Raw genomic sequence first — 15,342 nt, forward strand, 5'->3', positions numbered from 1 at the left:
AGAGCTTCTGGGGTATAAAGGCATCAGCCAACACCATTTTCCTCAGTGTCTCTTGCCCCAGATGCCAGGTGCCCTCTAGGAAGGCTAAATTTGGATAAATGTAGAAAATTCCAAACAGTAGTAAGCAAAATATATATATACATATATACATACAAACAAATACACCATAATAGATTCCCCCAGCTAGCTAAAAGAGGGGTAAGCACCCTAGGAGTACCACAGAGGGGAAGGAGGGTGGGTAATCCTGACTGCAGATGCATACCTATCGGACACCTACATTTATGGTAGGTACAAAACTGTACTATGTCCTTCAAGGATGCATCTGCAGTCATAACATATGGGTAGAATACCATAGCCAAACTGGGGGAGGAGGTACTAAGATAATGATGGTGTAGTTAAGATCCCCTGTAAAACTGCAGTAGCAAAACCTGCTCGGGATCTGGAGTATAAAGGAAGATTGTAATGCTTGGCAAATGTATGCACGGAGCTCCAAGTAGCAGCTTCTAAAATGTCTTTGGTAGCCACTCCTCGTAGGAAAGCTGTAGTGGTGGCTGTGGCTCTTGTGGAGTGAGGCCTGATATTTTCAGGAGTTGTCTTTCCATGAAAAGAGTAGCAGAATCTAATGCAATTTCCTATCCATTTTGAAATTGTCTGTTTTGAAATTGCTTTTCCTTGCACTCCAGTTGCATATGCTACCAGAAGCTGGTCAGTTTTTCTGCTGGTTTTAGTTCTGTCCAGATAGTAGCGTAGTTGTTTGTGTACATCCAAGGTGTGCAATAGTTTTTCCCCCCTGTTCTGTGGGTTAGGGAAGAACGTAGGTAAATGAATAGCTTGGTTCAAGGATACCCTGGATACCACCTTTGGCATGAAAGTAGGATTGGTTCTCAGAGACACTCTATCCTGGTGAAAGATAAGGAAAGGCTGTACTGCCATTAATGCCTGTAACTCGGATACCCTTCTTGCTGAAGTGATTGCTAGAAGGAAAGCAGTTTTCCAAGATAAGAACTGTAAGTCTGCTGATGCTGCTGGTTCAAAAGGGGGAAGTGTTAATTTTTCCAGCACAAAATTGAGATCCCATGCAGGCAGAGGTGGTTTCCTTGGAGGTTTTACATTTTTGATCCCTCTTAAAAATTGTCTGAGGAGAGGGTGAGAGAAGATAGGTGGATCTATGTTGTACTCTGCTGAAACTGCTGAAGCATGAATCTTAATGGAAGAATAGGACAGGCCATTGTGGAACAGTTCTGCTAAGTATTCTAGGATGTGTGCTAGGTTTGCCAGTGTGACATTTGTACCCTTTGATGCACTCCAAATGAGGAATCTCTTCCATTTAGCTGAGTATGTTTTTCTTGTGGAGGGTCTGCGAGCCTCCACGATAATGTCCTTGACCCTCTGAGATAAAACAGTTTGGTTTTGTTTTATGTAATTTTCCAGGCAGTTAGCTGCAGCGTTTTCAAGTTTGGATGCAGGGTCTTGTAGTTGTTCTGTGTTAGAAGTAAAGGCCATAGGGGTAGAGGCCATGAGTTCGTCCGAGACATGCTTCTCAGTAGTGGATACCAATGCTGCCTTGGCCAGTCTGGAGCTATCAGAATCACCTTTGGCTGTTCCACCCTGATCTTCAGTAGAACTTTGTACATCAATGGGAGAGGTGGAAAGGCATAAACTGTCAGGGCCTTCCAGCTGAAAGAAAGGGAGTCCACCCTCCAGGCTTGTGGGTGGTATTCTCTTGAGCAGAATTTCTTCAGTTGGTGGTTGAGTGGGGAGGCGAACAGGTCTCTCTCTGGCATTCCCCATTTCTTTGTTATGTTTTTGAAGATGTCTGGATGCAGCATCCATTCGTGAGCATCCGTGGTAGTTGTGCTTAAGCTGTCTGCTAGTGAATTCTCTTTTCCTGGTATGAATTTGGCCTGCAATTGAATGTTGAGATTCAGGCCTAGGTTCCAAAGGTCCATTGCCATCCGGCATAGAGGGTAGGAATGCGTGCCTCCTTGTTTGTTGATGTACCACATGACTGTGGTATTGTCTGTCCTTATCAGCAGATGTCCTTGCTGGAGGAATGATTTGAATGCCTCGATTGCATGCTTCACTGCCAGCATCTCCTTTAGATTTATGTGTAGATTCAGCTGGTCTTGAGACCATAGGCTTTGGATACACTTGTCTTCCATGTGTGCCCCCCAGCCTAGGTCTGAGGCGTCCGTGGTGATGGTCTGCCTTGGTTGTGGTTTGTGGAAAGGCAACCCCTCTGTTGGTCTGGCAGGCCTGAGCCCACCACAGGAATTCTTTTTTCAGGCATGGAATGATTGGTATCATGGTTTCTAGACTGTGTCTGTGTTGAGACCATATATTCCTTAGGTACCATTGTAATTTTCTCATATGCAGCCTGGCATGCAGGATCAAGATTATGCAAGATGCCATGTAACCCAGGGCCTGCAGGACTTTCCTTGCAGTAAGCTGAGTTTGTCTGGTCAAAGCCATGAAGTAGACTGGGAGTTGCTTTTGTTTTTCTTCTGTGAGAAAAGCCATCTGAGTTATTGTGTCCAGATCTGCACCCAAAAATGTTATCCTTTGGGATGGCACTAGTCTTGACTTCTGGATGTTGACTGTGTATCCTAAGGCTTGTAACAGTTGTATGACATAGGCCAAATCCTTTATTATTTTTGTCTTGTTGTCCGCTTGTATTAGGCAGTCGTCCAGGTATGGGTAGATCTGAATTCCCTGAAGCCTGCAATGTGCAATTACTGATGCCAGGCATTTCATGAATACTCTGGGCGCAGTAGATAAGCCAAAGGGCAATGCTGAGAATTGATAATGCTCTGATCCTGCAAGAAATCTGAGGTGTCTTCTGCAATCTGGTTGTATAGGGACGTGCAGGTATGCCCCCTTGAGATCTAGAGTCACCAGCCAAGACTCCTTGCCCAACATGGGAAGAAGTTGCTGTAGGGTCAGCATCTTGAATTTTGGTACAATGAGATATGTGTTTAGTGCGGACAAGTCGAGATAGGCCTCCATTGAGTTTCTTTTCTTGGTACAAGGAATAGTCTGGAGTAAAATCCTTGGCCTTGTTCCATAGATGGTACCCTTTCTATTGCTCTCATCCTTAGTAAGTTGATGATTTGTTTTAGAGCCTCTGGCTTGGTGGAAGGTTTGGCATTCCTCTCTTTTTTGGCAAAGTGTGGAAGTGAAACCTGTAGCCTTTGTCTATTGTTTGCAATGTCCATTTGTCTCCTGTAATGCAATGCCAGTTTTTCGAAAATAAAGCTAACTTTCCGCCCAAGGGTGCATCCAGTTGCTCCCTGGTAGGCGGAATCAGAGCCAAGTCATTGTGTCTGTCCTGTGGAAGTGGTTGTAGTCGCAGCTGTGGCGGTACTCCTCTGGTTGGCAGGTTGCCACTGACGACCCCTGTAGGCACCCCTTGATTGACCTCTGCCTCTTGGGCATCTATTCCTGCCCCTCTGTGCTCTGGAGGTGTCTGGAAAGGACCAATTCTTTGAAGGCCAGTTTCTGCTGAACCTTGGAGAGGTTGGACCTGCAGAAAATCCTTGACTGTTTGCACAGATTTAGCTTTTTCTTCCACTTTCTTTAGAATCTCCTGTGCAGGGGAGCCAAATAAACTTTGTTTCTCCATAGGGGCATCTAGGAGTTTAGACTTGACATGGTCTGGCAAGGATTGCTCTTTTAGCCAGGCATGCCTTCGAATCACTGCTCCAGTCATAGCTGATCTAAATGAAGCCTCCAGTGCATCATAGCCACATTTTAAGAAATGATTACTGACCTGCTGAGAGTTGTGTACCAAATCCTGAAGGGACTTACGGTCTAAAGGTTCAGGAGAGGAAAGCTTTTTATTCAGCTGATCTAACAAAAATTCCTGGTACTGTATCATATGGAATTGACAGTTTAAAGCCCTGGCAGAAAGAGTAACAGATGTATAAACCTTTTTTCCCCCATCTCTCTAATGCTCTTGACTCTCTTTCTGAGGGTAGGGGGTTTTTGGCAGTGGCAGCTGCAACACCCTTTGGGCCCTGAGAAATAGTTTCTGGGTCTGCAGCATGGGCCTTATACAAGTGAAAGTGAGAATCCGGGACCCTGTAATATCTGTCAGGTTTGGCAGGGGCCGGGGGAAGAGAATCAGGGGTAGAACTGACATCATTGTATGCATCATCAACAACTGATAGTACAGGTGGTATGGCTAAAGGCCTATGCTGTGGCAAGTGTAAAAAAGTTCTTAGCCTTTTCCTAGAATCAGAAAAATCCTGACCCTGCCATTGAAAGTGTTCCCTCATTGAGTGCAAAGTCTCCCCAAAGGAAAATTCTTCGGGGGGGAGGCAGAATGAATTGAGTCTTCTGCATCCAAATCCTCATAAGGTGAGTATGGTCCTTCCTGATGGTCTGATAAATCAGATCCATCCGAGGAATAATCAGAGGAGAGAGGTTCAGGGGGTTCAGTCCTAGGCCTTTTGTCAGGAGGAGGTTGTGAGGCCCTGTCTGGGTGAGGTTGGGATCCCCTAATCAGAGATATAAGGTCCTCAGCAAGGCTGAGAATCTGAGAACTTGAGGAAGGTCTTCTGAGAGGAAGATTTTGTTGGTAAGGCCTTGGAAATTTTAGCTGCTTTAGCCCTGGAAAAGGCCTTAATAGACACAGAAGCAGGGGGCCTAGCTGCCCCACGTGCAGGAGTAGAAATGTCCAACGGAATGGTGTCGGACAATTCTTGTGCGCCTGCTTCTTCGGTAGGAATTTCTGTAGCTGACTCAGCCGAGGCCTCTCTGGCCTCGGTTGTCGGAGGTATGTTTTCGGCAGAAGGAAGAACAGAGGACTCTGTTTCAGCCGAAACCGAGACACTCGCAGTAGGCCTAACCATGGTTTCAGCCGAAACCGCGGGCCGCGAATATCGGCCCTTTTCCTTGCATTTTTTGGCTAAATGTGTAGTCGGAGTCTCTGACGGCATTTTATATGCAAAAGCGGATCCAAAAAACTCTTCTGCAAACTCCGACCGACGTCTAAGTGTCCGTCGGTTGAAGGAAGCACAGGCTAAACAAGCTGATACGTCGTGGTCTGGGCCTAAGCATGGAAGGCAGTAAGAGTGGAAATCCTTATGAGGTATTTGTTTCCCACAAGTTAAACAATTATTTACTTTGTCTGACATCGGCTGAAGCAAGAAAGAGTCCCCAACGGGGTACTTAGCTTTTTTAGAAGTCTGTGGTAGCTGAAATCTCTGGATCTGACAGACCGGCACTTGCGAACAGCTTCTGCTTCGGGCACTGCGCGGCAAGAAAGACTGAGGAAAATGGCGTCAGCTGATGCCTTTATACCCCAGAAGCTCTGATGTTGGGTGAAGTGCGACATCAGCCGAGGCCAGACCCAGACTTTGGAATCCGGCCGACCGAAGGGCTGCCTGAGGCAGGACAACCCATATGTTATGACTGCAGATGCACCCTTGAAGGACATCCTTCTGACTCATCAAAGTCTGTGTCAGAAGTGATGGACTCTTCCAGGGAGTCTAAATGCTTCCTCTTACACAATCTCCTATGAGGGACCTCTTCAGAAGGGCATTCTGGAGAGGTTTCGGAAGATAGGAGTTCACCCAATGGGGCATCCCGAGGCCTAGGGTCTCTGCATGTCTGAGGATGCAGTGGTGCCAAGACAGACACCAGGGCCTTTGGGGGAAGAATGCTTGGAGCTGAGAGTGGAGCTGTCTGTGAAGATAGCACTGTCATCACCTTGAAAGCCCCCCACCCCTGATCCGGGGAAGCTCCCAGATCTGAAGAACCAGAAGACATCCCTGGAACCAAGGGAGTTGGCTCAGAGGCTGATGTAGGAGCCGAGCTCACCAGCGCTGAAGCCTCGAGAGGCAAGTTTGGATCAGACAACTGTCTGATCCGACTTTCCTCCAGGGACCCAACCGGAGAGCGTCGGCTCCTAGACTCCTCAAATTCAGAAGGAACTGAGGATGTCTGAGTTGTAGTCGGAACCAAAGATCCTAGAATAGGTCTAGGTTCTGACAGTTCCACTGCAACCAGTTCCAGACATTCCGACACTTAAGTTCTTAAGTCCAGGATCAGATCGGAGGAGGAATGGAAGGTGACAGGGTAGGCTGCGTTGGTTCTGAAACCCTCTGGGTCAGATCCAACAAAAGTTCTGCAAGCTCTAGTGTCCTCAAAAGTCTCTGCACCACGTGATCCACATCATCATCTGAAAGGCTCCTGGAGGATCAAGTGGTGAGGGACAGGAGATCTGGAAGCTTGTAGAAGCGAAGATCTCAGTTTTGGAGAAACTGGTTCCAGTTCTGGGGACCGGCTCCTAATTTGAAACACCAATGGTTCCGACACTGAAGGAGCCGAGGTGGAAGGTTTCTCGGGCTCAACAGGCTTCAAGTCCAATGAAGAAGTCTTTGGAAACCTTTCAGTCAGTTCAGACTAAGTCTCTGATAAAGATGATGATGATCTTTTACTAGATCTTTCAGATAGGGAAGGGGGGGTCTGTATGGAAGGACTCTGGGCTTCTCCTAAAGCTTCAGAAAAGGGAGTTTTTAATAACCCCCCCCCCCGAGGATCAACTTATTCTTCCTTTCAAGAAGAACCCTGTTGCTAAAAGAATGGCAAATAGCACAGAATTTTTGAAGGTGTGCTGCTCCAAGGCAGTACACGCACAATATATGAGTCAGTCATGGACATTTTTTGACTGCATTTTGTACACTTCTTAAACCTTGAGGGTTTAACATCTTTGGGCTGTTTTGACATCTTAACTGTCTGCACACACAAGCTAGCAGGAAGAAAAGTAGCACACAGCAGAAAAACATTACAGCTACTATAACAAGGCTAAATAACTAAACACAGTGTGTGTGCATGTGTATGTGTGTGTGTGTATATATATATATATATATATATATATATATATATATATATATATATATATATATATATATTTTTTTTTTTATTCCTAACAAATGATCGAAGACGCATTCTTTCGAATGCGTCGATAGAACTTGAAAGCATGAAAAGGCAAAACAGCGAAAAGGCATATAAGCGAATTCTTTCCCTAGGAAAGAAATCGCTTGGCTGCTTCCGTTACTTTGCTGTTTTCATCACTGTGGTGCGATCTCAGAGTTGGTATATTTAAGCAGGGGGGGGGGCACAACCCCCCACATCGGGGTGGGGAGTGAAGTCCCCCACATTATGTAATGTTTTATACTTTTTTATTTTTTTTTTTTTTGTGGAATAGTGATAGTTTTCCCTTGGAAAAAATCGCTGTTCTAAGTGTTCGAGACTGTAAGCTTTCGTTTACATGGGTTCGATAAATCATCGTTCGCTTTTTTAAGATTTCGATAGATTTAACATAGACCCTTTTTTTTTTTTTTTGGGAAAAATCCCTCTAATTTAAATGGGCCAAACAGCCCTCTAACTTAAATGAACTTGCTTACTCATAGATGAAACCAACAAGCTTGACAGAAATTATCTGAAACACACACACTAAGGATAAGGCCCTCTAATTTAAACAGGCCAAGCAGCCCTCTAACTTAAGTGAGCTAGCTTAATTAAAGACAAAACAAGAGCAATTAAACCGCTCTCTAATAAACGAGCTTAACAAGAATTATTTTAAACACAAACACGCTAAAGCCAAAAGGAAGGAAAGGCCTTGAGAATAACGATGGTCAACAATCAAAAAACAAAGGCAGTGAGCACAGCTAAAAGTCCAAAAGAGAAAAAAATAGCAAAATTATCTACTGAAGACAATTAGAAAGATTTTACTCAGCCAGAGCCAGTATGAAGCAACTGATCTTGTTTTAGCAGCAAACGAGATCTGGGGTGCTTCCTACAACATCATGGGATAGGGCATCAGCCATGAACTAGTAGAAGGAATCAAGCTTTTGTATGAGGCTGAGTCGGAACTGAGGATCAGTTGTGAACCCAACCAGTACAGAATGAAGGTTAGATAGGACATCACCACATCGGAGATTTTACCGACAGAGATGAAAGGAAAGCCGGATTGTGGTAAAACGGGGCGCCCGACAGGGTAAAATACCCCCCCCCCCAGTGGTAAAACGGGGCGCTCGACAGGGTAAAATACCCCCCCCCAGTGTCCCATTACTTGGCTATTTCTCCCCAGTTACCATAAACACTGTTCAAACCTGTCAGTAAGCATACTATTTTCTTCTTTACCACTACAATGATAACTACAGAGGTTTGGATTTAATTTAAAAACTTTTATTTCAAATTTTCTAGTACAAACACAGACAGCCATTTGCTTAGCAAAACAATACAGACTCACAATGAAAACAGACTTAGCATGAACAGTAGACTTCTCTGCCCTTGAAACAAACACTCATTTAAACGACATTGAAACCCACATTCAAAGAAAATGCATCTGGTCAGTAGTGTATTAAGTTTACCTTTGGGCTGTTTTCAAATCATACACCCCTTGTACACATTTTAGAACCATGCAAACATGCATGTGTTCTTTGATTAACCTTCTTGATTATATTTAGTTATATTCCTTGTACAACATAGCATGACTTGTTAGTGAGCGTTTTAAGGTTATAGTTTTGAACATTCTTCTAGTAAGCAATGAAACAAAACAAATGAACAAATAATGAAAAAACTACCCATTTCAAAACATTTCAACCCAAAAAGGCCTAACTTCTGTCATTACATTCCACCAATATCAGTACATATGCACAAACTTTGCAGAAGTAAAAGTCATCTGAGTAATTCCACATTAAAGAGATATGCAACTAATGAAGAGGTTGCTGCAGACAAATAACTTTACATTTCAGTGTTTCATGCTCATATTCAGTGCCGGCTGCCCTTGAATTGATTGCCCATGTTACATTAAAAGAAAATGGTAAGCTGATAATACTGGAATAGTGAATGGTTGGCCAACCGACAACAGTTTCACAATTACCAGGCATCCCAACCAAAGGAGGCCAACCTCAGGAATGAAACACAATCAACCCCTTAAAGAACCCTTCAGTATCAGCAATCCATCGACATGGTGTGAAAGTAGAACGCACAGCCTTCTGCACTAAAGGTAAATATGCCACCTGTTGTGCTACTAACACTGCTTTCAATTTCTAATGCACAAACACTGATGGCCATTTACTAAACAAAACAGCTGCACAATGAAGACACACTTAGCATGAGCAACAGTAAACTACTCTTCCCTTGAAACTCTTGACTCCTTCAAAATGCACTAAAATTCACAACTCTCTGAAAATGCATTAAAACTCGCAGCTCCTTGAAAATGCACACCTGATGATTAAGAGAGTCATCTGGAATATGGGAGCTGGTTTAGAGGATTAAGGCTCTTGTCTCCTGTAACTAAGGTAAGGGTTTAAACCCGAGCAAGTTAATTAAATCTGCAAACCCTAACTTGGGCATTTTACACACACCCAGTCATGTCAAGTACCAGCACTTATCCATACACTTACCAAAAGAATGGGCTTGCTCTTCTTTCATACACATCTGAATTCTGTGCAAAAAGCAGCAGGAAAGGGAAAGGTAAGCAGGTGTGTGTTGTACAAAAGATGCATGCAAAGACAGTGCGTGCAGGAAAGTTCCAGACCAGTGCTTAAACATATGTGTGTGTCATTGCAAAGACACATGTACGGTGTTGCCTTAAATAAGAAATGTAATTTTTTAATCGTTTTAATAAAAAAATTAAATGTGGCATCTCCCAGCCAGCTAGGGAACTGCCTAGACCACCTGGTGATGGATCTGGCTCTGGATTAAAGCAACAGGGTTCTGGAATTAATCGGAGAAAATTAGCAAAAGAGTGAAAGTACTGAGTGCAAATAGTTGGGGGTAGGGTAATAGGGTGGGATAAGGCCAAACAGAAGTTTGAAAAGCAAGTTGGAGGCTGCCTTCCTTACCAAAGACTGACAAAGTACAGGCAAAGAGAAAAATAGGGAAGTGATAGGTGAGATGTCAGTTCTGGATGAGATTTTAGTTGAGCCTAGAAGTTGCTATTAAAAAGGGATAATTATTACAGTAAATAAAATAATCCACAACTATAAGATTCATTTAAAAGTTCTTAGACAGGAAAGTTAGAATTGAAAGGCAATATATAAAGCAGTAACTAGAGGGCATTTGCATGTCTCTCAAGTAAGAAGCAAAGTCGAGAATGCTTAGGATTTTTGCATGGAAGTGTTGCAAAAGCATTTTTTATATCCAAAGCATACATCAGAGAATTACTCCATGAGTAGCCATCAAATGTTGCAGGGGTAATTGGGAACATATTTTTGGAAATGTAACAAATCGGGAGAATTTAAATAAAATCCATAAAGGGCACTTTGTCAGAAATATTGGCAGAGTAAATTACTGAAACTAAGAAAATTATTCCTTTGACTTGGGATATAGAAACTGAACTGCCTAGATATATTAAAACCCCACTAAGTTTGTTTGCTGCCAAAAAACAAGCCAATTACTCAAAAATGGAATAAAAAAAAACAACTGTAACAGAAGTATTGAATGCTGTAGAAGAGAGGTAGGATCTTTAGAAAAGGGGGTAATCTCTAAGTGTAGTACCTCACAGTTTGTTCTGCGCAGCTTTGGGCATGTCTCAAAAAACACCTAATCTAATAAAAATATACAGTCTATTTGCATACAAATCTCGGCAGTTCGAGGTAGTAGAATTTCAAGTACTTGCTGAAAACAGGAACTTAAATTAAAAACAATACATATCAGAGGAGCTTATATTTACTCAAAAACATTTTAAACAAGCTGAAGTAATTCATTTTTCAACTAAAAGTAAAACAGCAATAAGATGGCAAAAGAGGAATCTGTTTCAGCTAGTTAAATTTAACTTAAAACCCAAAGCTAGTATTTTCACTCACCTCTAACAGCAACAGTGTCTCCTGCTCTGTCCACTCCCTTCCTGCATTTGCACTTTTACTCTGGAAAAAAAAAAAAAAAAAAAAAACAAATTAAAACTGTTATCAATACAACCAGATCCATGTTAGCCTGAAAAAATCAACACCATTTCAATGAAGAAAGATATACAACAAATTGTAGGGCTAAACTTATTTACACCGACAGGCAGTAAACCAAAAATTCCTTAAAAAGGCACCAGAGATTTTCAAGAATTCAACCAACTTCTGAAAGTGTCCCTTTTTTGGCTGGTTAAAAGACCTGTGCAGACAGAGACTTCCATGACACAAGGAAGAAACACTGACAACAGATTAGATGACTTAGCTGAGAAAGAGGCGGAATGATGAAGAAGCCAACCAAAGGGTGGGTGGAAGTGACTGCTGCCAGATTGCACGCCCAGGAGGAAGAAGTTGGTACATGTCTCATTACAAAAGTGACATCTATGGGTCAGGCAAGCAGGTGAGACGTAATTGTATGGGCCTATAAAGGATGTAGTCTCTCTCCAGCTAGGGACAGCACAGTTACAGAAACTTACAATGAAGTGGGAGACAACAGAAGGAAAAATGTGTCATATCACACAGTGTTTTATTGGACCCCCCCCCCCCCATCTTTGGATCTCACTCTCCTTAAATGCTGGTAAGCAGGAACAGCAAATGAACAAATGAATCAATGAAGCTGAAAGGAACCACAAGAGGAAAAAAATGCAAACTGCACTGCATACCTGATAACATTAGTAAGTTAGAAGTCAGCATCTTCAATATCATACTGTGCAAATATGAATTACTCAAACTAAGCCAGCATTTTCTGTCAAATTAAAAACTGTTGCATCTTTCTAAAGGACCTTACAAAAATGGAGAGAGGACGATGAAGAAAAATGTAGGCTGCTGCATGTGTCAAGCTTACTTAAAAGCTCAATACTTACATATAGAATACACTTCAAATTTTTTATAAAATAAGCACTCACAGTACATAGAGCTACTAATGCAGCTTTCTAAATGGAGATTAATGTCAGAAAAAGTACAACTGAGCAGGGGACCTACAACAACAATAATGTAAAGAACTCACCCAATAAATAAACCAATCAACCTACACAACTGGTATTTTTTGACACCTGAACATGGCCTTTTTAAGCCTAGACATGCATCCCAAATTTCTGACAAGTTCTGATAACCTTGATAAGTATAGGCATGGGCCTGGGAGATGAACCATTTACAAGTTACCCATGTCCATTAGAAACAGGTGCCAAACCAGGGATGAATTTTGAGTTTCCCATCCAACTGTCAAGTTGTACTTAAATTGGGTGAGGGAGGAACTCTGCTTCACATGGATGGGGAGCGTGTTCCATAGACGCACTAGTCTCTGGGATACATACCTATCTCTCCAGCAGGTCCTATTTATATCACATGCAAGGTTTAAGTCTTTCGAATGGGTAATTCTGGTGCCGTTTCTTTTGTGGATATGCAGGAGGTCCATCGGTCTGACAATGCAATGCATGCCAAACATATATCTCCCCTCAAAAGCCTGTAGGAGACAGAATATGGGGATAGGGCCTTGAGGCAGTCTGCATAGGAGATTTTACTTACGCCTTGTATTCTTTTAGTGAAGAACCTCTGTGGACGTTCCAATTGTTGGACATGCCTGGTTAGGTACATACCAAAGTGGGCATTGTACTCAATGATGGGTCTGATGAATGCTGAATACAGTGGAACAATGACTTCCTTGGACTTAGATGCCATACCTAGTTTATAAGTTGCGCAATGTAGAATGACTTCTTCACCACTGTAGACACATGATGGTAAGGGCTAGATTACTATCTGCTTGTGTCCCTAAGTCCCTGACTACTGGGATCAACTCTAAGGTGTATGTTGTCAATACGATAGTTACCAGGGATTGATGACTTCCCAAAGGGTACTATTATGCATTTCTTGGCATTTAGGTTTAGTCCATGGCTCTGACACCAGTCGTTTGTCTGTGTCAGCCCCTCCTGGAGAACATCTGCGGCAATGTAAGTCAGCCAGAGACTACTGACATTGGCCTTGACTTCTGAGAAGTAAATGCCAAAAAGAAGTAGTCCAAAGACTGATTTCTGAGGGACTCCACTTGTGACTGGCCTCTTTGTAGAGGTGGATTCCCCACAATTCTAACTTCCTGGCTCCTGTCTGCGAGTCAGTTGGCTATCCACTGGATTCAGGATACAAACTTCCTTACTCATGCTGTTATTTCTAACAAACATTTTCTCTCTACCAGTAGTTGGCCAATAATCCAACATAAATTAAATATACCCTCAGAACTTTCTCCTCTCTGTAGTCATTACTAGGATACCCTCATCCCATCTCACCTACTTACCCCCTTTTTGTTCTCTCATTGTTCATTCCCTTATAAAAAAAAACCCTTTTAAAGCTATACTCATATTTAGAATGTAGCTAATGTACTGTTTCACCTAATGTGAATGTACGGATGTTCAGATTTTGTACATACTGTGATGTACAGATAATATCCCACTGAAATGCCAACACAATGTGACATCCGGACAATACCCCACCAAACTGTCAACAACAGTGTAAAGTCTCTCACAATCCTGAATCAGTAACTAAGGAGCTTTAATCCTCACTACTGACTCTCAACATTAGACTGTCTCTTAAACAGGAGTAATATTCCACAATTTTCCCCCAGAAGCACATCAGGGACACGCTCTATAACCTGGGACTGGACTGTATTTTTCTGTCCACCTCAAATATAACTGCTTATTACACACCCCAGAGCAATGTGTCCCAGTTTAAGACCTCTGACACACTCACACTTAAACATCATACATTCAAACACTTCTGGCAAAGCCTGACACCGATTTCCAGCTCTCTCTCTTACCCAAAATAATATGGTAATACTGCCACCAATCAGAGTGTCTTCATGCCCTTTAAAGGGGGTGTCCAATTATGGACATTAGACATTAAAACAAATTATAGCAAATGACCTAAGCAGCCAGGCTTTTGGCGTGACCCAGGAAGTTACCAAGGCAAATATAAACACACTCAAATCACTAACAAAAACACTGATTGACCAACCACAATGTAAGTTAATAAAAAAACATTTAACAATGAGCTTATTGTTGTTGTGTCTTTCGGCTTTTCCCGGTTAGGGGTCGCCACAGCAGAACTCCGGTCCGCTAATGATTGGCAGTAGATTTTTACGTGCAGAGTTGCCAGCCCTGATGCACAACCTTCAATGAAGGTACGCCCATTCACACATGTCTTCACACAGAAGACGCTCTAGCTGAGAATCGAACAGGACGTCTTACTGTGAGGCGACAACGCTACCGCAGCACCACCACCGCAGTTACATTTAACAATGAGCAAAATAGTTATAATTTCCTAACTGACTAAAGAGCACTATCTCTGATCTAAACTAAATTACTACAACACAGCAAAGGCAGGCTTACGGCTCTTGGGGAGTCCTTTCTGGGTAATTCACTGCACAGCACAAATGACAACTTTAACTGACTTAAATGTCTTCAGCAGGCTCTTTTATAGACTAGCCTGTCACAACTGTTCCATTTCTAATTTTTCATTTCATATTTTGAAAATCCAACAGCTGTTTACTAAAGTTCCCTCCTGTCTTTCAGCTTCTGAGAGTAACACAGCAACTGTCAACATTCCAATGACATCATCTGCAGAGCAGTTGAATCAGAGAGTTTGCTTTTAGAATCTTTCTTCACAAACATGCACAGTTAGAAATGTAAAAGGACACTGTTCAAGTCTTTAAAACATTCTGTACAAACTGATCATAAATCAACATGTAAGAACCTATTTGCAATACCATAGCTAGTCATGCTGGCATACAATACACAGGTCCAGCTGACATTATATCCAAAACGTCAGCCAGACATGCTAGCACAAATGATAGTGTCCAATTTCTTCACACATACGTGCACACATTATACATACCTACACACATATATGTATGTGTGTATGTAGATATAAAGGTTTTCAGGGTGGTTATTCAGTGGAATATCTGGGGCAAAGGAAAAAGAGTACTTCTTATATCAATTGCAAGAGGAGCTCCAGTAGGGATATTAGAGGAAAAAAATGATAATAATGGAAGATGCATAGTACTAAGGGTTACTGGCAAAGGAGGAGGATTACACTGGCATGCATTTACATTCCACCTAAAACTGCTATTATGGAGCTTAAGAAAATTCTGGGAGAAATAATCAGCTTTCAGCAAGGAATACTACTTACAGATAAAGACTGGAATTTGATTTGCAACAGTGAAGATGTGTCTGGGGGGCCTAGAAGTGAAAATATAACAAAGGAGGGTAGATTTTTGAAGAAATTTATGAAAATGTTTGGCAAGGAAGATGCAAGTTCACTACTAGGAGTTCAGGGTGAATTTACATATTATTCACCAAGATACAAAAACTGGGCTAGGCTAGACAGATTTTATATCTCACAGGAGCATGTGCATTTAATTCAATGTCTTGAAATGCAC

The 15,342-nt window shown here is 42.3% G+C and overlaps 1 protein-coding gene across 1 annotated transcript in view; it reads right to left on the reverse strand.

Moving 5' to 3' along the window:
* The window catches only part of SMARCC1 (SWI/SNF related, matrix associated, actin dependent regulator of chromatin subfamily c member 1), a 1,897,600-nt gene that overhangs the window by 403,553 nt on the left and 1,478,705 nt on the right, over positions 1 to 15,342 (reverse strand). The window contains exon 17 of the mRNA XM_044066067.1: positions 10,824 to 10,883. Within this exon, the coding sequence (XP_043922002.1) occupies positions 10,824 to 10,883 (60 nt within the window). The remainder of the gene's footprint in view (positions 1 to 10,823; positions 10,884 to 15,342) is intronic.

This window comes from Protopterus annectens, chromosome 3.part0 (genome assembly GCF_019279795.1).
Source record: "Protopterus annectens isolate FY-2018-M chromosome 3.part0, PAN1.0, whole genome shotgun sequence".
NCBI lineage: Eukaryota > Metazoa > Chordata > Ceratodontiformes > Protopteridae > Protopterus > Protopterus annectens.